Source organism: Oncorhynchus clarkii, chromosome 20, assembly GCF_045791955.1.
Source record: "Oncorhynchus clarkii lewisi isolate Uvic-CL-2024 chromosome 20, UVic_Ocla_1.0, whole genome shotgun sequence".
NCBI classification, from domain to species: Eukaryota; Metazoa; Chordata; class Actinopteri; order Salmoniformes; family Salmonidae; genus Oncorhynchus; species Oncorhynchus clarkii.
The window spans coordinates 20,335,187-20,360,926 of NC_092166.1; the positions used below are offsets into that span (position 1 = coordinate 20,335,187).

General features: G+C 40.8%; 1 protein-coding gene across 3 annotated transcripts; it reads left to right on the plus strand.

Annotated features, from left to right (window-relative positions):
* The first annotated feature begins 907 nt into the window (after positions 1–907).
* Positions 908–18,506, plus strand: LOC139376069 (aspartyl-tRNA synthetase 2, mitochondrial). 3 transcript variants are annotated; one of them, XM_071118223.1, is made up of 18 exons: positions 908–1,389; positions 1,794–1,893; positions 2,036–2,102; positions 2,251–2,352; positions 2,451–2,546; positions 2,650–2,773; positions 2,864–2,910; positions 3,055–3,161; positions 3,299–3,368; positions 3,558–3,737; positions 3,865–3,972; positions 4,947–5,033; positions 8,984–9,046; positions 9,489–9,641; positions 11,744–11,962; positions 12,331–12,441; positions 17,515–17,590; positions 17,813–18,506. In XM_071118223.1, the coding sequence occupies exons 1-18, from the start codon at positions 1,215–1,217 to the stop codon at positions 17,998–18,000; spliced, it is 2,073 nt and encodes a 690-aa protein (XP_070974324.1). In that variant the 5' UTR covers positions 908–1,214; the 3' UTR covers positions 18,001–18,506. The 3 variants fall into 3 exon arrangements, with proteins under 3 accessions (XP_070974324.1, XP_070974325.1, XP_070974326.1); XM_071118224.1 differs by lacking the exon at positions 4,947–5,033; XM_071118225.1 differs by lacking the exons at positions 4,947–5,033; positions 8,984–9,046.
* Positions 18,507–25,740: the final 7,234 nt, after the last annotated feature.

Genomic DNA, 25,740 nt, shown 5'->3' on the forward strand with positions numbered 1-25,740 from the left:
TTGAATATTTGTCTGTTTTGGCTTCCAGAGCCAATTCGCCCTTTAAACAGAACATGTAAGGTCATTTGACTAAGGAATAAACTCATTTTGTCCAATATTGGTCTAGAGGCACCCATAGCCGTATGGATCTGTGCAAAAGTATACAGTAACTTTTCTGTGCAAGTTACAGTATATTTTTTATTTTGAGCCTTTCTCGCTGATGAAAGATAAGGACCATTTGTTTCGAAAACCGTATTGCAAGTGATGACTGACATTAAAACACAGCATTGGGATTGTAGTTCACATGGGCTAGTCTTCGGCGAAGCTAATCGCTGAAAACTGTAGTGTACAGAAGGCAGAATACCGACTAATTTAAGAGTTTTCGAGAGCTAGTTTTGGCTAAGCAGCTGCTGTTTTGATACGGTCTGATTTCCTCGGTCGCTGACCAACAGCTCGGTTAGCAATCTTTTTTTATAACGCTAACGTCGATAAAAATTGTCTAACGATATGAATTACAATATATAAGCGATCTCACTAGTTGTGTACCTGCTCCGTTCCTCCATGACTGAAAAAAAAACGGAAGTGGATTTTGAACATCGCGCTTTCCCGTGATGCAACTGGAATCTTGATAAGGAACAGTAATCGATTACAGCATCATTCAACATTGACGTTAAATATATGCGTCGAATCATTTCATACGGTTGAAGCTTCAAATGCTGTCCAATGTCTCGTATCTATCTACAAATATTGTAATAGATCCTTATCGTAGTTTGACTACTTTGGTCAGAAATAGATCGCTCCTTCCCCATCATGTGTTATACAAATTGAGCACGAAATCACTAATCTGTAAAAACAACGGATGGACACACTATAAACAACTAACTGTCGATACCAAGCACATCCATATTTATTCAGACTTGTGCTTTCTACTTCCGCCTGAACGTGGACGAGACAAGGAAGGAATTAGAGGACGCTTGTACCACAATCACATTGAAGGAACCAGGGAGTTTTAGCTACCTAGCGCCGTTGTTTGGACAAAATCGACATGATGCAGCTACATTTTTTACATCAAGTTTGCCAGTCGCTTTGATCGGGCGTAAATCGTATGCGTTTTATGTAGCTATCTAGCTAGCAGCCATATGCAACAAGCAGCCAGCGTACAATACATATCTTTACAATATTAGATAATAGCTGTTTAGTTAGCTACAGTACTGTTAGCTAGCAAGTTATCTGAAATGGCCAATAAAAGCAGGGCATTGGCGCAGAGGATGCTTCTCATCTGTAGACAGGAGACCAGGGCATATTCACTATGGCGAAGGACAACAATTCCGATTGCACATCTGATCAAACCCAGCATTATGCATTTGAAGTTTTCTCTCAATGTCAACAAACACTCAACGTGCACAACAGGTAGCCTATATTATTTACTTCATGTCGGTCCATCAATTCTGATCTTGGAGACTCAGGGTGTGTGCAGGGTTTGTTTTAGTCTGACACTAACTCCTGACTCAAAATCTCAATAACTATCTAACATCATTGTCCCGGACTGGGGTTGGTGACCACTGATGTTCTGGAATCCAGATCAGGGACACCCACAGAGGTGTGCAGCGTTTCCCCCCAGCCCAGCATTAATGTCATGCGGTCAATAACTCATGAAGCTCATGACTAGCGGAGTTGGGTTTGTTACTCGTGGGCTGGAACAAAAGAGTACAACGTGGGTTTCCAGGACCAGGATGGAAGAACACTACTCAACAAATAATTATGTCTATGCTTAATATAGAGCAAGCATAACACTTAACTGTATGTCTCTCCAGGTCCTAGCAGCTTGTCCTTTCGGAGTCACACTTGTGGGGAGCTACGGCCTGCTGATGTAGGAGAGGAAGTCACTCTGTGTGGCTGGGTTCAATACCTGAGGTTTGACATGTTTCACTGTTTCAAACACTTTATTCTTCTCACATACTGCCTCTATTCATATTTAAAGTGGCCTATATCATCACATGGAAATAATTGCATTTAGCTGGCTCTAACAGTGTACACATTGTTTTGCTCCAATCAGACAGGATTTATTTGTTATCATGAGAGATTTCAGTGGCTTGGCACAAATTCTTATCCCTCAAGACGAGGTAAGACTGTTTAACAGTTTTATGAATTATTCCAAAAACACTCCTGCAGTTTATATTTATGGTAATCAAATTCCGATGTATATGTCATATATTTTAACATTACTATATATTGACTATATATTTATTTGTAATTTGTGTCTTGGTCTAGGACAAAATGAATCTGAAAACAGCCTTGTGTGACTTACCACCTGAATCAGTGATCAGGGTGAAAGGCACGGTCAGGCTTCGACCAGATGGACAAGAGAACAAGGTGAGACTGTGATGACAAGACAAGTGGCAGTAACATTTACCATCAGTGTTATTGTGAATGACTCCATCCTGATTGTGTCGCCATTTTGTAAATTGTAGGAGATGCCCACCGGAGAGATCGAGGTTCTTGCAGAGAGTGTGGAGATTCTAAATGTCTGCCGTAAGCTTCCCTTTGAAATCAAAGATTTTGTGAAAGTGAGTACATGATTAAACACAATATCATCACACACAAAAAACAAACACATTTATTGTTAGCATTATTATTTCAGTATTGATGAGCCTTACTCTTTGTTTACAGAAATCTGAATCCCTTCGGATGCAGTATCGCTATCTGGACCTTCGTTCGTCACAAATGCAGTATAACCTGAGGCTGAGGTCCCAGCTAGTGATGAAGATGAGAGAGTACCTGTGCAATGTGCATGGTACGAGTCCTTGAATTGCCTCTCCAGTTCCTATCCTACTGCACTGTAGTGTATTTGTTTTCAAAATATTTTTTGTTTCCCTGATTCCAGGGTTTGTGGATGTTGAAACTCCCACCTTATTTAAGAGGACTCCAGGGGTAGGTTCTCTCCATTGTACTCAACACATTTTACTTTCTCCAAACACTATTTTGGATCAATTATGTGTGTTATAGAGTAGGAGCTCTTCTATAAAATTATTTACAAAGGAGTCAGTCCTCCCTTCATGTTTTTGTATTTTCCAGGGTGCAAAGGAGTTTGTGGTGCCCTCAAGAGAACCTGGTCGATTTTACTCCCTGCCTCAGAGTCCTCAGCAGTTTAAACAGCTTCTCATGGTGGCTGGCATTGACAGGTAAACAAAATGCATCCGTTGTACCGAATCACCAATTACATTGTTACACTTGATGCCCTGTGTCCATTGTTTCATAGATCAACAACTTTGGTTTTGAGCATCTAATTGTAGCTCTCTGATGTCAATTTATCTTGCAGGTACTTTCAACTTGCCCGGTGCTACAGAGATGAGGGTTCCAAACCAGACAGACAACCAGAATTTACTCAGGTAATGTTATGATTAGCTCTGAGAAGAGACATGATCAACTATTTCTTAGGGCAGACAGAATAACTTTGGCAGATGAGTGTCAAACAGCTTTAATGTGGTTCCTAGTTTGATACAGACACAAACACACAGATAATCTAAGTCTAATTCTGCCCCCATTCCTCTACATTGCCTCTTATCTATCCTCCATAGGTGGACATTGAGATGTCCTTTGTGGATCAAGCTGGAATCCGAGGTCTGATTGAGGGCTTGGTCCAGTACTCCTGGCCTGTGGAGAAAGATCCTGTCTCCACACCATTCCCCTGCATAACGTATGAAAAAGCAATGAAGGACTATGGAGTGGACAAGCCAGACACACGATTCGCCATGAAGGTTTGCTCAAAATACTCAGATATGATTTTACATTTTGGGAGGTATTTTTAAATGCTACAATCTGATAGTGAAGTACGAATATCCTGCTCCAGTGTTTTAGGTTGAAATGTCTTTTCTACTTGTATAGCTCATGGACATCAGTAAAACATTCCACAACACAGAAATAGAGTTCCTTAAAGACGCCCTCAACCAACCAGGAGGATGTATCCAGGCAATCTGTATCCCGGATGGAGCAGTAAGTACAGTTTAAAATAATAATAAAGGATTCTGGTAGACTTAGGGTTGCAAAGGGTCGGAAACTTTCCGGGAATTTTCATTTTTTTCCCTGGAAATTTTCTATCGGAAGTTAAGCCCTGGAATTTGGAGAATTTTGCTTAAATTCATGAAAAGAGTTTTCTTATAACAGTGAACCTTTTTTTGTGGGATACACATAAGGCAATTCTAGGTCTTGTGGCATATTTTGGTTAAACTATCCCCAATTCAATGGAATTGCAACCCTCTGCATGCACAGTGCATTCTTCCATCACATGTACAGCTGATTCTCAAGATCTTGCACACTAATGAGATGCTATTGAGCCCACACTACTACACTATCTGAGCCAAGGACTACATGCTTTCTGGTAAGTTTTGATTATAATACTTGGTGGGGTGAATATATTTTATATGACATACATTATTTTTTGTTAACTAGTAAATAGTAGCCTACATCAAAGTGTATTTAATGCAACAAATATGCAGAATCATCTGGCCAAGTGCATAAAGTTCCCTCAGCGCTCACAAGTAACCTCTGACAAAAGTCCCTGTACTTCTATTCGAGGTGAAAATTATGAATCAGACGCCTTATCAATAGCAACAATTCATGGTCCTCCTGGACTCAGACGTTTTTTTTTCTCAATGGAGGAACGTAGTCAGAGAAATGCTGATGAATGTCTTGCTCGAGCTGTGTATGCAACTGGTTCACCTCTGATGCTCACAGGCAATGTATATTGGAAGAGAGTTTTGATTGTTCTTCACCCAGCATACACCCCTCCAACCAGACATGCTTTATCTACTCATTTGCTGGATGCAGAGTTCAACAGAGTTCAAGTGAAGATCAAGCAAATCATAGAGAAAGCAGACTGTATTGCAATCATCTCTGATGGGTGGTCAAATGTTTGTGGGCAAAGAATAATTAACTACATCTCCACCCCTCAACCAATATTCTACAAGATCACAGACACAAAGGACAACAGACACACCGGTCTCTACATTGCAGATGAGCTGAAGGCTGTCATCAATGACCTTGGACCACAGAAGGTATTTGCACTGGTGACAGACAATGCTGCGAACATGAAGGCTGCTTGGTCTAAAGTGGAGGAGTCCTACCCTGGTTAGGGTAGGACCCTACCCTGAAATGTTTAGGTATGTGGTATGTGAAGGGTCATCAAGTTATAGCAGCAATCTACCTCACCAAGCAGTGAGAAGAATAAGAGCACCACATTGAAGCTGCCCAGCAACACCCGTTGGGGTGGTGTTGTCATGTTTGACAGTCTCCTGGAGAGGAAGGAGTCTCTCCAAGAAATGGCCATATAACAGTCTGCTGATATGGACAGCCCCGTCAAGAGGATCCTCCTGGATGATATATTTTGGGAGAGAGTGGTAAGCAGCCGGAAACTCCTGAAACCTATAGCAGTAACCATTGCACGGATTGAGTGAGACAATACCATCCTGTCTGATGTTCAGACTTTGCTTGCAGATATAAGAGAATAAATCCATACTGCCCTGCCCACTTCACTGTTGCTCCAAGAAGAGGAAACTGCAGTTCTGAAATACGTAAAGCGTACATGTTGGACCCCAAGTACGCTGGAAAGAGCATCCTGTCTGGTGCAGAGATCAACGAGGCCTATGGTGTCATCACTACCGTGTCTCGCCACCTTGGCCTGGATGAGGGCAAGGCAGTCTGGCAAAGTACACTTTCAAGCAAGGTCTTTGGGATGGAGATGCAATATGGCAGTCGTGCCAACATATCTCATCAGCTACCTGGGTGGAAGGCACTTTGTGGATCTGAGGCTCTTTCCCCTGTTGTCTCCATCATCCTCCAAATCCCACCAACATCAGCCTCCTCAGAGCGCAACTGGTCCTAGTTTGGGAACATACTCACCAAAGAACGCAACAGGCTGACCAACACAAGGGTTGAAAATTGGTGGCCATCCTGGCATATTTGAGGATTTTAAGCCTGACCACGAGCCATCAACAAGGTGACAGTGAAGATGAGGCCTCAGTCTGATGTTCAAGAGGTGTACATTGAGGAGGTCGAGGGAGGATGTGGAAAGCCTGAGATGAAGACAAGCAAAGCTTTAGTTTCTAGACTATAATTTTACAGATCATTGGGGATCATTCAATATTCCCTATCTTTTGTTGTTCAGTGAAATCATCCCATGTGAAGAGTCAACTCATTTAATTAAAGTTCAATCTGTAACTAAATTGTTTTTTATTTCTATTGGAAGGATTTAATCATTTGTCTGCTTATGATAAGGTAAAAGGTTTATGCTTCTCTCTTCGCATGATATGGTAAATATATCCAATGCAAAAAACATCTACATTTAAATGGTATTAATCATATTAATTTGCATATATTTCCTTTAATTCCCGTTAATTCCCACGGAAAGTTTCCACTTCTGAATATTCCCTAAATTGTGCAACCCTAGGTAGACTGTTCTAGTAGATTCTGTTAGCCTATTACTTTTTTAAAGATTTGTGCATCAAATAAAGATTGTTTAAGCTTGTTTGGATGATATATAGAAAGTCTACACTCCCTTTCAAAATGTTCACCTTTTATTGTCTTACCGCCTCAAATTACAGTACATTTAAATAGTTGTTTTTCCATTGATCTACACATCCTACCCCACAACTTCTAAGTGAAAGAATATTCAATTTTATGGGGAAAATCTATAAAAACTGAAATAGTAGGGCCTCCCGGGTGGCGCAGGGTTCTAGGGCACTGCACCGCAGTGCTAGCTGTGCCACCAGAGACTCTGGGTTCGAGCCCAGGCTCTGTCGCAGCCGGCCGCGCCCGGGATGTCCATGGGGTGACGCACAATTGGCATAGCGTCGTCTGGGTTAGGGAGGGTTTGGCCGGTAGGGATATCCTTGTCTCATCGCGCACTAGCGACTCCTGTGGCGGGCCGGGCGCAGTGCACGCTAACCAGGTCGCCAGGTGCACGGTGTTTCCTCCGACACATTGGTGCGGCCGGGTTGGATGCGCGCTGTGTTAAGAAGCAGTGGTTGGGTTGTGTTTCAGAGGACGCATGGCTTTCGACCTTCATCTCTCCTGAGCCTGGGTGTTGTAGCGGTGAGACAAGATACCACGAAATTGGGGCGAAAAGGGGGTAAAAAATAAATAAACTGAAATAACTTGGTTGGATAAGTGTCCACCCCTTTGTAATAGCAATCCTAAATTAGCTCAAGTGTAACCAATCACCTTCAAAATCACACACCAAGTTAAGCAAACACTCAACAATGAGCACCAAGGAGCTTTCAAAAGAACTCTGGGACAAAGTTGTGGAACGGCACTGATAAGGGGATGGGTATGAAACATTTCAAAGCCTACATTCATTCCAAAATTTGTGGCATGACTTGAAGATTGCTGTCCATCAATGCTTCTTAAGGAACTTGACAGCGCTTAAACGGTTTTGGAAATAATGGTCAAATATTTAGGTATTTTATTAGGATCCCCATTAGCTGTTGTGAAGCAGAAGCTACTTTTCCTGGAGACCACACAAAACATGAAACATGACATAATACAGAACATTAATAGACAAGAACAGCTCAAGGACAGAACTACATATGTTTAAAAATGGTACAAATAGCCTACATATGAATACATATGCACAAAATATCTAGGTCAAATAGGGGAGAGGCGTTGTGTGAGATGTAGCTTTATCTGTTTTTTTTAAACCAGGTTTGCTATTCATTTGAACAATATGAGATGGAAGGAAGTTCCATTTTATTTATTTTTATTTCACCTTTATTTAACCAGGTAGGCTAGTTGAGAACAAGTTCTCATTTACAACTGCGACCTGGCCAATATAAAGCATAGCAGTGTGAACAGACAACACAGAGTTACACATGGAGTAAACAATAAACAAGTCAATAACACAGTAGAAAAAAAGAAAAAAATAGTCTATATACATTGTGTGCAAAAGGCATGAGGAGATAGGCGAATAATTACAATTTTGCAGATTAACACTGGAGTGATGAATGATCAGATGGTCATGTGCAGGTAGAGATACTGGTGTGCAAAAGAGCAGAAAAGTAAATAAATAAAAACCGTATGGGGATGAGGTAGGTAAATTGGGTGGGCTATTTACCAATGGACTATGTACAGCTGCAGCGATCAGTTAGCTGCTCAGATAGCCGATGTTTAAAGTTGGTGAGGGAGATAAAAGTCTCCAACTTCAGCGATTTTTGCAATTCGTTCCAGTCACAGGCAGCAGAGAACTGGAAGGAAATGTGGCCAAATGAGGTGTTGGCTTTAGGGATGATCAGTGAGATACACCTGCTGGAGCGCGTGCTACGGGTGGGTGTTGCCATCGTGACCAGTGAACTGAGATAAGGCGGCGCTTTACCTAGCATGGACCATGCAATATTGGCTCTATGTAATACTCTATGCTTTCTTGAATTTGTTCTGAATTTGGGACTGTGAAAAGACCTCTGGTGGCATGTCTAATACACCATTAGACATGCCACCAGAGGTGTGTGTCAGAGCTGTGTGTAAGTTGACTATGCAAACTATTTGGAATTTTCAACACATTGTTTCTTATGAAAAGAAGTGATGCAGTCAGGCTCTCAACAACTCTTAGCCAGGAAAGACTGGCATGCATAGTATTGATATTAGCCCTCTGATTACAATGAAGAGCAGCACCTGCTGCTCTCTTCTGGGCCAGCTGCAGCTTAACTAGGTCTTTCTTTGCAGCATTTGACCACATGACTGGACAATAAGACAACTAGAGCCTGCAGGACATTCAGAAGTTGGTAGAGACCTAATCACAGCTGTAATTGCTGCCTAAGGTGCTTCCACCAAGTATTGACTCAGAGGGGGTGGAGACATATCCAATTATGATATTTCAGTTTAGTATTTTTAATATATATAATTTGTGTATGGTGGTAGATAATTGTATTTAAATAAGGATTTCAACAAAATGTGAAACAAGTTTAAGGAGGTGTCGACTTTTTATAGGACATCTGTGTTCAATATTTCACTCCAGAAACATTTGAAGGGCAAAGATCACGAATCCCTGAAGCAAACTGCCAGGACCCAGTTCGGCCAGGTATGTAACCTCGCGCTTTAACCCCCCCCCCCCCCCTTTTACAGGACATTCAGTAAAAGAGAACAAACTGTCTTCATGAAATATTAATCTGGAATATGATCAATAAGCCAAGATGACTGTGAAGAAAATGTTGAACGAAGCACATGGCATAATTGCCCTGAGGCAAGGGTAGACCTCACCAATCCTAGAGTTGTGCAATCCTGAAAATCTTGTAGGACCCCCTTTTATAACGACGTGACATGATTGGTAAACACAACTCATTTGAGACTCCATTACGGCTAATGATTTATTGGGTTTAGCAATTCATAGTTAAAGAGATATGAAAACCCAATGACTGCTAGGCATTCAAGTCTGTCGGGGCCATGCCCGGAGGCTAGCTGCATCAGAGGAATGCCAATTAAGCCTAGTATTTTTTGTGATATTTTTGTATTTTTTTTCCAAGGAAGTGAGTGTAGTTTTGGTGAAGGCAGATGGTGCATTGAAGTCTCCCCTCAACAGACTCATGCCTGCCTCAGCTAAACAGCAGCTGCTCCAGATGGCCCAGGCCAGACCTGGGGACCTGCTGCTCATCTCTGCTGGGACGCAGGAATGTGTGGTGAGTTACAATCTGATTTGGTCCCAAACGGCACCCTGCCTATATAGTGGACTAGTTTTAACCGGGGCCCATATGGCTCTGGTGAAAAGTAGTGCACTATGTGGGGAATAGGGTGCCATTTGGGATGTAAGATCCTTTGCATGCCTCACCTCCATTAAAGATAACCATCATGGAACAGTTTCAAAGTTAGCCCTGTTGGTCGATATAAGTGATGGTTGTCAGTGCTTTGAGGTTGATCACTTTGATATGAACCAGTAGCACAGTATAGTTCATACACATAACACACTGCAACGTTTGATTTGTTTCCTTTTTTAAATTAAAAGCTAAATGTTTATATTTTTCTCATATTTTTCTCATGTGTCGTTGGGCCTGGTACAGATGATACACCAAAAGAAAAAGTATTTCAGAAAGTATTCACACCGGTTGACTTTCTTCACATTTTGTTGTGTTACAGCCTGAATTTAAAATGTATTCAATTGAAATGTGTCACTGGCCTACACACAATACCCCATAATGTCAGTGGAATTATGTTTTTAGGAATGTTTACTCCTTAGTTAATGAAAAGCTGAAATTTGAGTCAATAAGTACCCCTTTATTATGGCAAGCCTAAAACAGTTAATGAGTAAACATGTGCTTAATAAGTTGCATGGACTCACTCTGTGTGCAATAATAGTGTTTAACATAATTTCTGAATGACTACCTCATCTCTGTAACCCACACATGCAGTTATCTGCAAGGTTCCTCAGTCGAGCAATTCATTTCAAACACAGATTCAACCACAAAGATCAAGGGTGTTTTCCAATGCCACGCAAGAAGGGCACCTATTGGTAGATGGGTGAAAATGTTAAAAAGCAGACATTGAATATCCTTTTGAGCATGGTGAAGTTATTAATAACACTTTGAATGGTGTATCAATACACCCAGTAGCTAGAAAGATACAGGCGTCCTTCCTAACTCAATTGCAGGAGAGGAAGGAAAACGCTCAGGGATTTCACCATGAGGCCAATAGTGACTTTAAAACAGTTCCAGAGTTAAATGGCTGTGATAAGAGAAAACTGAGGATGGATCACCACATTGTATTTACTCCACAATACTAACATAAATGAAAGAAGCCTTTAAATAATAAAACTATTCCAAAACATGCATCCTGTTTTGCAATAAGGCACTAAAGTGAAACCTCAATATTTTTTTTAGAAATTAACTTTGTCCTGAATAGAAAGTGTTATGTTTGTGGTGAATCCAACACATCACTGAGAACCCACTCTTCATATTTTCAAGCATGGTATTGGCTGCATCATGTTATGGGTATGCTTTTTTTTTTAGGATTAAAAAATGGAATAGAGCACAGTCAAAATCCTAGAGGAAAACCTTGTTCTGTCTGCTTTCTATCAGACACTGGGAGTCAAATTCACCTTTCAGCAGGACAATAACCTAAAACACAAGGCCAAATATACACTGGAGTTACTTACCAAGACGACATTGAATGTTCCTGAGTGGCCTAGTTACAGTTTTGACTAAAATCGTCTTGAAAATCTTTGGCAAGCCTTGAAAATGTCTGTTTAGCAATGATCAACAACCAATTTGACAGAGCATTAAGAACTTTAAAAATAATAAAGTGCAAATATTGTGCAATCCAGGTGTGCAAAGCTCTTATAGATTTACCCAGAAAGACTCACATCTTTATTCGCTGCTAAAGGTAATGTTAACATGTATTGAGTTGTATGTGAATACATATGTAAATTAGATATTTCAACATTTTATGGGATATTGTGTGTAGATGGTAGAGAAAAAACAAACATATTTAATCTATTTTGAATTCAGGCTGTCACAACAACATGTGGAAAAAGTCTAGAATACTTTCTGAAGGCACTGTAGCTGTGGAGCAATAGTGTACTTTTGTCGAAAGGATGTGGAAGGAATTGCAATCAAATGTCAGAATAGAAGAAAATGAAGAGGCTTTTGTGACCAAACAGTTGAAAGCCAGTGCGTTCTGAAAATGAACAATGTTTTTGACATTCAATAACACAGAACAACCTTTTACTTTTGTTTTCCACGGTGAATGCAGTTTTCACTCTCCTGATTTCCATGATTTCCTCCCACAGCGCCCTTTGTTGGGCAAATTGAGGCTTCAATGTGCTGAACTCCTAGAGGGCTCCGGTGTGGCTGTTCGAGACCCCTCAGCGTTTCACTTTCTGTGGGTGGTAGACTTCCCACTGTTCCTGCCAAAAGAAGAGGACCCTGATCAGCTTGAGTCAGCCCACCATCCTTTCACTGCACCTCTCCCTGAGGATGCTCATCTCCTGTATTCACTGCCTCACAAGGTTAGGGTCATATACAGTAGGAGGAGGGTTGTCTCCTAGGTCACATATTTATAGAGAAGAACCCTCTCAACAACTTGTTTCTGTGCCCTTCCTTGCTGTTTGGTACAAATAGAAAACTGTTAAAGAAAGTGTTGTCTGACAGCTGTCACTGTGCTATTTCCAACCAGGATGTGGTCCAGACAAGAAGTTTGGAAATTCAAAACTATGTATTCAAGTATAACCAATAATAAAAATGTATTTATTAGTATAAACTACTCACCATAAATCAGTCTATCAATATAAACAAACTTGACAGAGTATCCTGTACTGTCACTTCCTATGCACTGAGACCATATCATTCATCTATGTCTCCTGTGTCAATATGGTAGGTACGTGGCCAGCATTATGACCTGGTCCTGAATGGGTGTGAGATTGGAGGAGGATCCATTCGTATTCACAAGGCCTCTGATCAACAGCATGTGCTGGAGACGATCCTCAAGGTAATGAACTTGGACTGGATAAGTAAGAATACCAGAATGCTGATTTCCCATGTCCCATTTATATCAGGTTGAGGAGGATATGCAAGCACAGTTACCATTAGTATACCGTATGTCGAAAGGTGCTGCATTGGATAGCGGACATTTTGCGGGCTCTTGGCCAACCATAATTTATTTTGCAGCTGATCGTAACTTTTTTTGTACATAATGTTACATAACGAGGACTTCTACTTCAATGAGTCGGAGGCGAAGACATATTGTTTTTTCTGGACCAGGTCCAAATCCCCGTCACTCATAGGAGGAGGAGATGGCGCTATAGAGGCCGCCACCTCTGGGATGGCTTTCCACTAGATGTTGGAACATTGCTGCGGGGACTTGCTTCCATTCAGCCACAAGCATTCGTGAGGTCGGGCACTGATGTTGGACGATTAGGCTTGGTTCGCAGTCGTTCCAATTCATCCCAAAGGTGTTCGATGGTGTTGAGGTCAGGGCTCTGTGCAGGACAGTTAAGTTATTCCACACCGATCTCGACAAACCTGTATGTACCCCGCTTTGTGCATGGGAGCATTGTCCTGCTGAAACAGGAAAGGACTTTCCCCAAACTGTTTCCACAAAGTTGGAAGTAGAGAATCATCTAGAATGTCATTGTATGCTGTAGTGTTGAGATTATCCTTCATTGAAACTAAAGGGCCTAGCCCAAACCATGAAAAACAGTCCCAGACCATTATTCCTCCTCCACCAAAATTTACAGTTAGCGCTATGCATTCGGGCAGGTAGCGTTCTCCTGGCATCCGCCAAACCCAGATCCGTCCGTCGGACTGCCAGATGGTAAAGCGTGAGTCATCACTCCAGAGAACGCCTTTCCACTGCTCCAGAGTCTAGTGGTCGGCGAGCTTCACACCACTCCAGCTGACGCTTGGCATTACGCATGGTGATCTTAGGCTTGTGTGTGGCTGCTCAGCCATGTAATCCCATTTCATGAAGCTCCCCTGACGAACAGTTCTTGTGCTGACGTTGCTTCCAGAGGCAATTTGGAATTCAGTAGTGAGTGTTGCAACCGAGGACAGACGATTTTTACGCACTTCAGCACCTTCTGTCCCGTTCTGTGAACTTATGTGGCCTACCACTTCACGGCTAAACCGTTGTTGCTCCTAGACGTTTCCACTTCAAAATAACATCACTTACAGTTGACCGCGTGAGCTTCAGCAAAGCTGAAATTTGACAAACTGACTTGTTGGAAAGATGGCATCCTCTGACAGTGCCACGTTGAAAGTCACTGAGCTCTTCAGTAAGGCCTTTCTACTGCCAATGTTTGTCTATGGAGATTGCATGGCTGTGTGCTCGATTTTATACACCTGTCAGCGAATGGGTGTGGCTAAAAATAGCAGAATCCGCTAATTTTAACGGGTGTTTACATACTTTTGTATATATAGTGTACATATAGTTGCATCGGCAGGACAGAACGTCCGGTAAGATCACAGGGGGTGGTGAGTGTCTCTTTGTTAAGAACAGTTGGTACACAATCTCTAATATTAAGAAAGTCTCAAGGTTCTACTTGCCTGAGTTAGAATACCTCATGATAAGCTGTAGACCATACTATTTACCAAGAGTTTTCATCTGTATTTTTCGTAGCTGTCTATTTAGCATCCCAAACCGGTGCTGGCGCTAAGACCTCACTCAACGAGCTGTATAGGGCTATAAGCAAACAAGAAAATGCTCATCCAGAGGCGGTGCTCCTAGTGGCCGGTGATTTTAATGTAGGAAAATTGAAATCTGTTTTACCTCATTTCTACCATCATGTCACTGACATTTTCAACCTGACCCAGTCTGTATACAGTTTCGCATACCGCCCCAACAGAGCCAGAGATGATACAATCTCTACTGCACTCCACACTGCCCTTTCCCACCTGGATAAATGGAACACCTACGTGAGAAAGCTCATTTACTACAGCTCAGCATTCAACACCATAGTGCCCTCCAAGCTCATCACTAAGCTAAGGAGCCTGAGCCTGAACACGTCCCTCTGCAACTGGATCTTGGACATCCTGACGGGCCGCCCCCAGGTGGTAAGGGTAGGCAACAACATAGCCTCCTGTACTCCCTGTTCATCCATGACTGCGTGGCCACGCATGACCCGATCACCAATGACAAGGACACAGCCTATAGGGAGGAGGTCAGAGATCTTGCAAGGTGGTGCCAGGACAACAACCTCTCCCTCAACATGGGCAAGACAAATGAGCTTATCATGGACTACAGGAGACGGAGGGCCGAACACGCCCACATTCATATCGACAGAGCTGTAGTGGAGAGGGTTGAGAGCTTTAAGTTCCTTGGTGTCCACATCACTAAGGACCTATCATGGTCCGAACACACCAACACAGTCGTGAAGAGGGCACGACAACACCTCTTCCCCCTCAGGAGGCTGAAAAGATTTGACATAGGCAGAGTATCTTGACTGGCTGCATCACCGCTTGGTATGGCAACTGCTCGGCATCTGACTGCAAGGCGCTACAGAGGCTAGTGCATATGGCCCAGTACATCACTTGGGGCTGAACTCCCTGCCATCCAGGACCTTTATACCAGGCGGTTAGAGAAAGGCCCTAAAATTGTCAGACTCTAGCCACCAAAGTCATAGACTGTTCTCTCTGCTACCGCATGGTAAGCAGCACCGGAGTGCCAAGTCTGGGACCAAAAAACTCCTGAATAGCTTCTAACCGCAAGCTGTAAGACTGCTGAACAATTAATCAAATGGCTACCTGGACTATTTAGTGCCTTCAGAAAGTGTTCACACCCCTGGACTGTTTCCACATACAGCCTGAATTTAAAATGTATTCAATTGAGATGTTGTCACTGGCCTACACAAAATACTCCATAATGTCAAAGTATTCAACCCCATTGTTATGGCAAGCCTAAATAAGTTCAGGACTAAAGATGTGCTTAACAAGTCACATAATAAGTTGCATGGACTCACTCTGTGTGCAATAATAGTGTTTAGCATATTTTTTGAATGACTACCTCATCTCTGTAACCCACACATACAATTATCTGTAACGTCCCTCAGTCGAGCAGTGAATTTCAAACACAGATTCAACCACACAGACCAGGGAGGTTTTCCAATGCTTTGCAAGAAGGGCACCTATTGCTAGATGGGTGAAAATTGAGCATGGTGAAGTTATTATTTACACTTTTGATGGTGTATTAATTCACCCAGTCACTACAAAGATACAGGCGTCCTTTCTAACTCAGTTGCCTGATAGGAAGGAAACCACTCAAGGATTTCACCATGAGGCCAATGGTGACTTTAAAATGGTTAGAGTTTAATGACTGTGATAGGAGAAAACTGAGGATGACTCAACATTACTAATCTAATTGACAGAGTGAAAATAAGGAAGCCTGTATAGAATAAAAATATTCCAAAACATGCATCCTGTTTGCAACTAGGCACTAAAGTAATACTACAAAAAAATGTGGCAAAGCAATGTACTTTTTATCCTGAATAGAAAGTGTTATGTTTGGGGCAAATCCCATACAACACATTACCGAGTACCACTCTCCATATTGTCAAGCATAGTGGTAGATATGCTTCTGGGGAGGTTGGGGAGGTTTTTTTTGTATAAAAAAGTAATGGAATGGAGCTAAGCACAGGCAAAATCCTAAAGGAAAACCTGGTTCAGTCTGTTTTCCACCTGACACAGGGATATGAATTCACCTTTCAGCAGGACAATAACCTAAAACACAAGGCCAAATCTACACTGGAGTTGCTTACCAAGAAGATGGTAAATGTTCCTGAGTGGCCGAGTTACAGTTTTGACTTAAATCTGCTTAAAAATCTATGGCAAGACCTGAAAATGGCTGTTTAGCAATGACCAATTTGACAGAGATTGAATAATTTTGAAAAGAATAATGTGCAAATGTTGCACAATCCAGGTGTGGAAAGCTCTTAGATACTTATCCAGAAAGACTCTCAACTGTAATTGCTGCCAAAAGTGATTCTAACATGTATTGACTCAGGGGGTTGAATACTTATCTAATCAAGATATGTGTGTTATTTTTCATTATTTAAAAAATGTTAAAATCACTTTTTGCAGCAATTACAGTTGTGAGTCTTTCTGGATAAGTCTCTAAAAGCTTGCCACACCTGGATTGTGCAACATTAGAGTATTTTGTGTAGATCGTTGACCAGAAATGACAATTAAATCCATTTTAATACGACTTTGTAACACAACAAAATGTGGAATAAGTCGAGGGTTGTGAATACTTTTTGAAGGCAACCCCTTTATTATACAAATGTTATCTTAATTTTTTTGTACTGATTTTCTTGCACTGGCTCTATGCACACTCACTAGACTACTCACACATACTACACTGACACTCCAATATACACACACACTACATATGCTCAAACACATACATGCATATTGATGCCAGACATACACACTCACACAGACACACTTTCACACTTCACGTACACAGCTGCTACTCAGTTTATTATATATCCTCATTGTCTAGTCAATTTTTACCCGTACCTACATGTACATACTGTATAGTCTCAATTATCAACTACCTTGTACCACTGCACCTTGATCAGTACTCGTACTCCTTGTATAAAGCCACGTTATTCTATTGTTACTGTTTCCCTTTTTATTTTGCAAATATCTTTCTTACTTTTTAACTCTGCATTGTTGGGAATGGGCTCGTAATTAAGTTTTTTGCGGTAAAGTCTACACCTGTTGTATTCAGCGCGTGTGACCATTCAAATTTGATTAGATTTAGTACCGAAATAAACAACTGATTAGGATTGGTAATCACAGCGCTCATTTTGTTGCTGCCTCTAGCTGCAAGTTTCTGAGCTGCATGTTCTCCTAGCTTGCTGCAAGTTTCTGAGCTGCATGTTCTCCTAGCTTGCTGCAAGTTCAGTCGGTAATATTTATTATCACTGGTAATAAGACAGTATTTACTACTGTAGATGTAGACTACTGTCATTAGCCTTCCAGCTTAGCGGTGAATAGAAAAGGACAGACTTAGTGAATCTCTCTCTAGAGTTGGGAAACTCCCTGACTTTGTTCTTTTTTTCAGGAGGATCCATCTCTCCTTTCTCACCTGTTAGAGGCACTGGACTCTGGGGCTCCCCCTCATGGTGGGATTGCATTGGGTAAGTCAGCCATAATAACCATCCTAACTTGACACCAGACACACTCAGATTTGTGTTTCTCATGCTTTGATATTTCACCATTTGTTCTACATATGCTTAGTAGTAGACTTAGTAGAACTAAGTAGACCAGTCCCCTTGTCCTCCTGCATTAAAATGCAATACCTAATTTGTGAGTAATATTTTATTTCCCTGACTAATATCCCTTGTTCAATTTTCCTCTAGGTTTGGACCGATTTCTGTCTATTATCGTCGGAGCCCCCAGCATCAGGGACGTGATTGCCTTCCCCAAATCATTCAGGGGCCATGACCTGATGAGTCATGCTCCAGACTTCATCTCTGAAGACGAGCTTAAATCCTACCACATCGCTGTCAACTGGCCAGCAGGAGACGAAGGGAACCAGGAGAAATAGACATGGCTGCTGCTACACCTTTGTCCTGAAGCTGAGACTCTGACTCATATTACAGCTGGATTTACATTGGGGAGATGCAGGACAACTAAGTACCGTGACTTAAATGCGATTCTTTTAATGACATGCTGCCACTTTAGGTTTACTCTCACTGTTGATGACCATTAATTGCATCAGTATAAATTCTGTCGGCCGAGTGGGGAGTTTTTGAGTTGGGACTGTCGTTCCCGCATCTCTGCAACTTAAACCCAGTTTACACCTTTGTCCTGAAGGTCAAACTCTGACTCACATATTGATGTTTCCACTTAGCATCGGTTGAAGACTTTTCCAGTTGCCTCCTTTTCTCAAGTTGCACTTTTTTGCCAGCTTGTAGTTGTCTTCACAGGCAGCTCCTCTGCTAGCCAAAATATGGTCAATATCGATGTGAGACTTTGTCTTTAAAGTGACATAATATATGTACAATGTAGACAGGAGACACTGTCACCAATAAATTGTCATGGTTTGACAAATTCCTGTTTTTCTTATATTCTTTCATGCTACAAAGTACAGTCCTGTATACATGCTTTATCAAATGTTATTCAGACTGAAAATATAGAAATGTCCAATAGGGGGTAGCATTGTTCCATTTGATCTTGTTCACTTTTTTCTTCCTCAGACACCCTTATCTAGGACAGCATGACATTAACTGAAGCAATTAAGGTTAAATACATTTCTCAAGGGTACTACAGTACCTTCTAGTACATTAAGGCTCACATATGCTAAACCTTCAATCTACAGATCACCTTTTACAATGCTTACCACCTAGCTACTAAATCAATGCAGTGTCAATCACCTCAGATGTTCTTTTTCTCTATAAGATTATTGAAATCCACACGTATAAAAAATTACAGACAAGGAACTTCAGAGACTAATTGAGTTCTGGAAATTGAAATGAATTATTTGGGCAGTAAGAATTTATTAATTCCCCCTCAGACTGCAGAGTTATTTTAGTACCATGCTGATGTAACCTCTGTGCCAGTGTAAACTGCCACTTTTACAACAACAGCTGCCTGCCCACGCCCCCTGCCCGCCACCTTCGCTAGGAGACAGTTTCTAACTCTGCCGGGTACCAGACAGATGTTCTCATTAGTGCACAAAATACAGCCAACACTACAGCTTGTCCTGGATGCCATTTTGTCTGTCGTTTGCGGGGTTGAAGATGGTGCTGGTAGTAGAGCTAGGCTTTCCCCATGCCTTGGCAATTATAGAGTGAAGTTCAAAGACTAGACTTTCTTTTTTAGTGTTTTTTTTTGCTGAAAGAGATGGCTGAGGAGAGAAGGGCTTGCTTGTCTCTCCACAGTCAATGTTGAGAGGGCAGTAAAAAGGAAGAGAGCAGCTGCAACCCTCAGAGCCAACCCACACTAGTTCCACATTGTGATGTAAAGGCTATACCTTTTCATGTCTGTGCAGTACAGAGGGAAGGCACTTGATGCAAAAGGAACAGCATTGCAAGGCTATTACTGACTGTAGGCACATTGTCTTGCCGCACATTTGTACAAAACGTTGAAGCTGTGAATTGTGAATTTATTCACAGTCACTGCCGGGCCAAATTACCTGTGGTCCATAGTCAATTATGTGTCAAACATGAAAGGACAAAGAGAGGACAATTATGTTTACCCTCTGAAAAATGGTGTGAGCTTGCATGTTTAAAGTAACACTGCATAACCATGACTGAGGCATAATTATAATGAATTCCAGAAGTTCAGCTACCATCATTCTCAATTTAATGAGTCTCTCTGAATAATTCCAAACAGTCTGTAATCTCTTGGGACAAGCGGTCTCAATAGTGTAATCCAGGTTGATGTGGTCTGGGGGGGTTTCTACCGGTATCTCGGAGACAAGCCCAGGGTTAATGAGCTCTCTGGCACTTCCTTTGTCCCTAATGGGCATTTGTTATGGAAAGCACTTGACCGAAAATACACTGGATTTAGTATGCTCAGTTAGATGTTTTAGCCATGCAGGGAAATTCCTTCAGAAAGATAATTGCATTGTGTGATTTTCTACTAGATCTGACTGTACATTTATTTTGACAGTTTGTGGATTCATTTGAATTAGATTGTAATTAGTCTATAATGAATGTATATAGCATATGTTTTCTCCCTATAATGTATTATCTTGTAGCCATGCTAAGCATACATTAGTATCAGTAATAATTGGTTCGTTCCATGAAAAGACGGCCTTTTGCGTCCCTTTGATATTTGAAGTAGAAATTGTGCACCAATATTGCATTTTAAAAGGCTGTTATATTAAATGAAGTGCCTTTTAATATATAATCTAAAAATATCTGCTTGTTAAAGTGCCAAAATTCAGCATTTTGACATGTCCCTACATCAACCATGCGTAACTTCTAGGAAGATTTGAACCCACTTAATCCCCAAATTCCTACTAGTTTTTCCATTATTGTAAAGTCCTAGTTATTTTTTTTCTTTAAGAAAATAATTTATGTAGATTATTATTTATTTCATGTGATTAATGATTCATTTAGATCTGTCCCTCATTTTAAGGTCAACCCTGTTACGTGAACTGAAATCTCGTACCAATATGGTGAAACGTTTTTTTCTAAAGAAACATTGAACATCTAATAGTTAAATTATAGTGTAAAAGCAGGTGAGCTCCTTCTACTCTTTTTGGCTATTTTCTGGTGTTTGATGGTGGTAACCATTCAATTGCCACTCCCTGTTGCTGACAACAAGCTTCCATTCCCCCTGTCAAAGGGGGATTTATGGCTGATTTATGAAGAAATCGTGAAACCATGTTACAGTCAACCCTGTTACTTTATTTGAACTTAATAGGCACTTACTAAGCTTTTGATACGGTAGACCATTCCATTCTTGTGGGCCGGCTAAGGAGTATTGGTGTCTCTGAGGGGTCTTTGGCCTGGTTAGCTAACTACCTCTCTCAAAGAGTGCAGTGTATAAAGTCAGAAAATATGCTGTCTCAGCCACTGACTGTCACCAAGGGAGTACTCCAAGGCTCAATCCTAGGCCCCACACTCTTCTCAATTTACATCAACAACATAGCTCAGGCAGTAGGAAGCTCTACAACAAAGCTTTCTTAGTGTCCAACAAGCTTTCTCTACCCTTAACCCGGTTCTGAACACCTCCAAAACAACGTCATGTGGTTTGGTAAGAAGAATGCCCGTCTTCCCATAGGTGTTATTACTATCTCTGAGGGTTTAGAGCTTGTGGTAGTCACCTCATACAAGTTCTTGGGAGTATGGCTAGACTGTGCACTGTCCATCTCTCAGCACATATCAAAGCTGCAGGCTAAAGTTAAATCTAGACTTGGTTTCCTCTATCATAATTTTTCCTCTTTCACCCTAGCTGCCAAACTAACCCTGATTCAGGTGACCATCCTACCTATGCTAGATTACAGAGACATAATTTATAGATTGGCAAGTATGTTCTTTACCATTCGGCCATCAGATTTGCCCCCAATGCTCCTTATTGGACACATCACTGCTCTCTATACTCCTATGTAAACTGGTCAACTCTGTATACCCATTGCAAGAACCACTGGTTGATGCTGATTTATCTGAGATATCTACTGCAGCCCTCATCCTCCACATACAACACCCGTTCTGCCAGTCACATTCTATTAAAGGTCCCTAAAGCACATACATCCCTAGGTCGCTTCTCTTTTCAGTTCGCTGCAGCTAGCGACTGGATCGAGCTGCAACAAACACTCAAACTGGACAGTTTTATCTCAATCTCTTCATTCAAAGACTCAATCATGGTCACGCTTACTGACAGTTGTGGCTGCTTTGTGTGATGTATTATTGTCTACCTTCTTGACCTTTGTGCTGTTGACTGTGCCCAATAATGTTTGTACCATGTTTTGTGCTGCTACCATGTTGTGTTGCTACCATGTTGTTGTTATGTTGTGTAGCTACCTTGCTATGTTGTTGTCTTAGGTCTCTCTTTATGTAGTGTTGTGTTGCCTCTCTTGTTGTGATGTGTGTTTTGTCCTATACTTATATTGTATTTTTTTAAATACAAGGGCCCCGTCCCTACTGGAGGCCTTTTACCTTTTGGTAGGCCATGATTGTAAATAAGATTTGTTCTTAACTGACTTGCCTAGTTAAATAAAATACAATAAAAATACTACAGTGCCTTCACCTATCAATACACACTACATCATAATGACAAAGTGAAAACATGTTTTTAGAAATGTTAGCAAATTTATTTAAAATGAAATACATAAATATATAATTTACATAAGTATTCACACCCCTGAGTCAATACATGTTAGAATCACCTTTGGCAGCGATTACAGCTGTGAGTCTTTCTGGGTAAGTCTTTAAGAGCCTTGCACACCTGAATTGTGCAACATTTGCACATTATTCTTTTTTAAATTCTTCAAACTCTGTCAAGTTGGTTGTTGATCATTGCTAGACAGCCATTTTCAAGTTTCGCCATAGATCTTCAATCCAATTTAAGTCAAAACTGTAACTAGACCAGTCTGGAACATTCAATGCTGTCTTGGTAAGCAAGTGTATATTTGGCCTTGTGTTTTAGGTTATTTTCCTGCTGAAAGATGAATTTGTCTCCCAGTGTCTATTGGAAAGCAGACTGAACCAGGGTTTCCTCTAGGATTTTGCCTGTGCTTATCTCCATTCCATTTTTATCCTAAAAAACTCCCTATTCCTTGCCAATTACAAGTATACCCATAACATAATGCAGCCACCACCATTCTTGAAAATATGAAGATCGGTACTGCATTTTGTTGTACTTGTACTTGTTCAATGACAATTAAATTGAATCTAATCTAATCAGTGATGTGCTGTATAACGCTTTCTGTTGTCGTGTCTGACTATGATTAAATTATATGACATGCTATTTTATCAAATTGATTACGTGATTGAATTAAACCATGCAACAATTAAACCATTAATAACCTGGGGCACCACGGAAGCATTCATTTATATAGAGAGGTTATCTCCCGAATCCAGTCTCTTAAAGATCTGAAGATCTTTTACAGCAATAGCAGTTAATTATTAATCGTCACCTCGATCGGTCTCATTCCGATTGTCGTAAAGTACTTGGTTATCTGCACGAACCCTAGCTAATACGTGTAATCAGCAATACACAAATTTGCTTAATTATATATTTTCTAAATACCTAAATAATCTAACAAAATTACATATATATACACAGGATAGGTCACACATCAAATACTAATCATGACATGAAAAGCCCCTTGTGGGCTAACCCGATATGATGGCTGGTTACACAAAGGAAGGGGGTTGGGTTTCAATGAAAGAGCGAGAAGACTGAGGAACAAAGAGATTGAATCTCTATCGACCTTGAGAAGCTATGCTACAGTAAATACCGACTTTTCTGCAAGATACCACCCATTTGGAAGAGGAAAATGCAAGATACATATATTTACTCTGAGCTGCGCTTTGATAGATGTGTCGAAGATGGAATACTGGTTTACCCAGCAGAGATCGCCATTGTCCTTTGAAGAATATTTTTGGTTGTAGTGTTGTTGAGCGGATACGTTAAAGTACCCTGTCGCTCTTCTGAGATTGTCTGTCCATTCCTAGGCCACGTACGTTTACAGCTGCAGCTGATAATTCGACATCTAGGATGTATCACTTCTTTAGTGAATAATCATTCAAAGTTCATACCAAGTTGTCATAATCAGCTCGCGCTGTATTCTGGCTGGTCTAGTCAAAATTCACCATTCCAGCGTGGTGATCTTCACCTCCACGTTGAAATTCACCCTTTTACACGTTAGGACAGCAGTCCTAACATTTCTGGAACTAAGGTTGACTTCCATCAACAAGCTTTTGTACTGTGGGAGAGAAGGGTGTGTTTCACAGTTCTCAACCAGTGTCTGTTCACTTGGGCGTGGCCACTGAATGAGCATAGTTTACTTATGAAAACAATTCTCTCATTTTGAAGCTAAAATTACATTTAATCTTTTCACAAATAGTTTCATATTTAAACATTTAATTGCACAACAATTCCATGTGAATCCGACTAGAATGTGTAGTCTTTCCAATATACAATTTATGTCGTCCTATCATCAGATATAATGTCCCAGCCACCAACTGATCTGACATAATATTCTTTAAGTACCAACAGACACTTTCAACTGGTTGAGAAAGGGAAACATTGCTCCATTCCCCAACCTTTTGATATTACCATACTCTATGTTAACAAAGGGCTTTCCAAGAGTCCATTCTGTAGAGTGGAGAGGAATGGTGAAAGGTATTTATGGGGGGTCATAAACCTCACCCAACAGGGCAAAGTCGTGACAGTATTAAGGACATAAACTTCATTTCTTGACACATTTTTTGCAGTTTTACTTTAGTGCCTACAAACAGGATGCATGTTTTGGAATATTTGTATTATGTACAGGCTTCCTTTTTTTCATTCTATCATTAGGTTGGTATCATGAAGTAACTACAATGTTGTTGATCCAATCTTAGTTTTCTCCTATTACAGCCATTAAACTCTGTAACTGTTTTAAAGTTACCATTGGCCTCATGGTGAAATCCTTGAGTGGTTTTCTTCCTCTCCAGCAATTGAGTTAGGAAGGACGCCTGTATCTTTGTAGTGACAGGGTGTTAATAACTTCACCATGCTCAAAGGGATATTCAATTTCTGCAGTTTTTTATTTTTATGCATCTACCAATAGGTGCCCTTCTTTGCGATCATTGTCAAATCTGCCTGGTCTTTGTGATCGAATCTATGTTCGAAATTCACTGCTCGACTGAGGGACCTTACATGTATGTGTTGGGTACAGAGATGAGGTAATCATTCAAAAATCATGTTAAACACTATTAGAGTGAGTCCATGCAACTTATGTGACTTGCTTAGCTAATTTTGACTCAAGACATTTAAACTTTTATTTTGTAATTCATTTGTAAAAATCATAATTCCACTTTGACATTGTGGGGTATTGTGTGTAGGCCAGTGAAACAAAATGTAATCAATTTTAAATTCAGGCTGTAACATAACAAAATATGGAAAAGGTCAAGGGGTGTGAATACTTTCTGAAGGTACTGTATAGTCCTTTTTCTTTTTAACCTATTGAGATGGGATTACACTTCTCAAAAGTCACCGATTGGTGGAAAAATATCTAAGATTGTTTAAGCAATTTTATCTGTAACATTTTAAGTATCCATTCCTTCAGAGATTGAGATTGTTCTCACTCCTGCCATCCATCACAATGTTTTGAGACTTAAATGATAGATTGTCTGTCATGTCAGTGGATGTCAGTTTCTGTCAATATTCTAGCAGCTTGTGTAACAGTATGCTAAGGGTTCTCAGGCACAGCCACAGGAACTAGATGGCACCACGGCGCTAATGTATTCTGTGGACAAATATAAACAAATTGAATATTCTATGTGGACATTATATTTACCAATGAGAACTGAGTTACAGAGCAGTGGGTAATTTGTTGTGTGGTGTGGGATTGGATCATTGATTAGGCATGCCTTAAACATGGTTAGACACAGTAGAAACGAATGGCAGCTTTAAAATCACCATGATGTAACCTGAAAGCAGTATAAGAACAGATCAGACTAACTCAAATTGTGATTGTATCAAACTACCAATCTGAATACGCTTAGAGGTTGCTGAATTTCTAGCACCATTTACTCGGCTGCTTCTGGAATAATCTGGAGTAGTCATTCAATCTGTCTTGTGCATGTCAACCATTTAGTAATACTGTATGTGGTCCTCGGGGAGA

Excerpts from the sequence above, each read along its gene's own strand:
- LOC139376069 (XM_071118223.1), top strand. The coding sequence starts at position 1,215 with ATGGCCAATAAAAGCAGGGCATTGGCGCAGAGGATGCTTCTCATCTGT. Across the intron at positions 2,911-3,054 it reads TATTTAAGAGGACTCCAGGG|GGTGCAAAGGAGTTTGTGGT; the intron begins GTAGGTTCTCTC and ends TGTATTTTCCAG. Across the intron at positions 11,963-12,330 it reads TGTATTCACTGCCTCACAAG|GTACGTGGCCAGCATTATGA; the intron begins GTTAGGGTCATA and ends TCAATATGGTAG.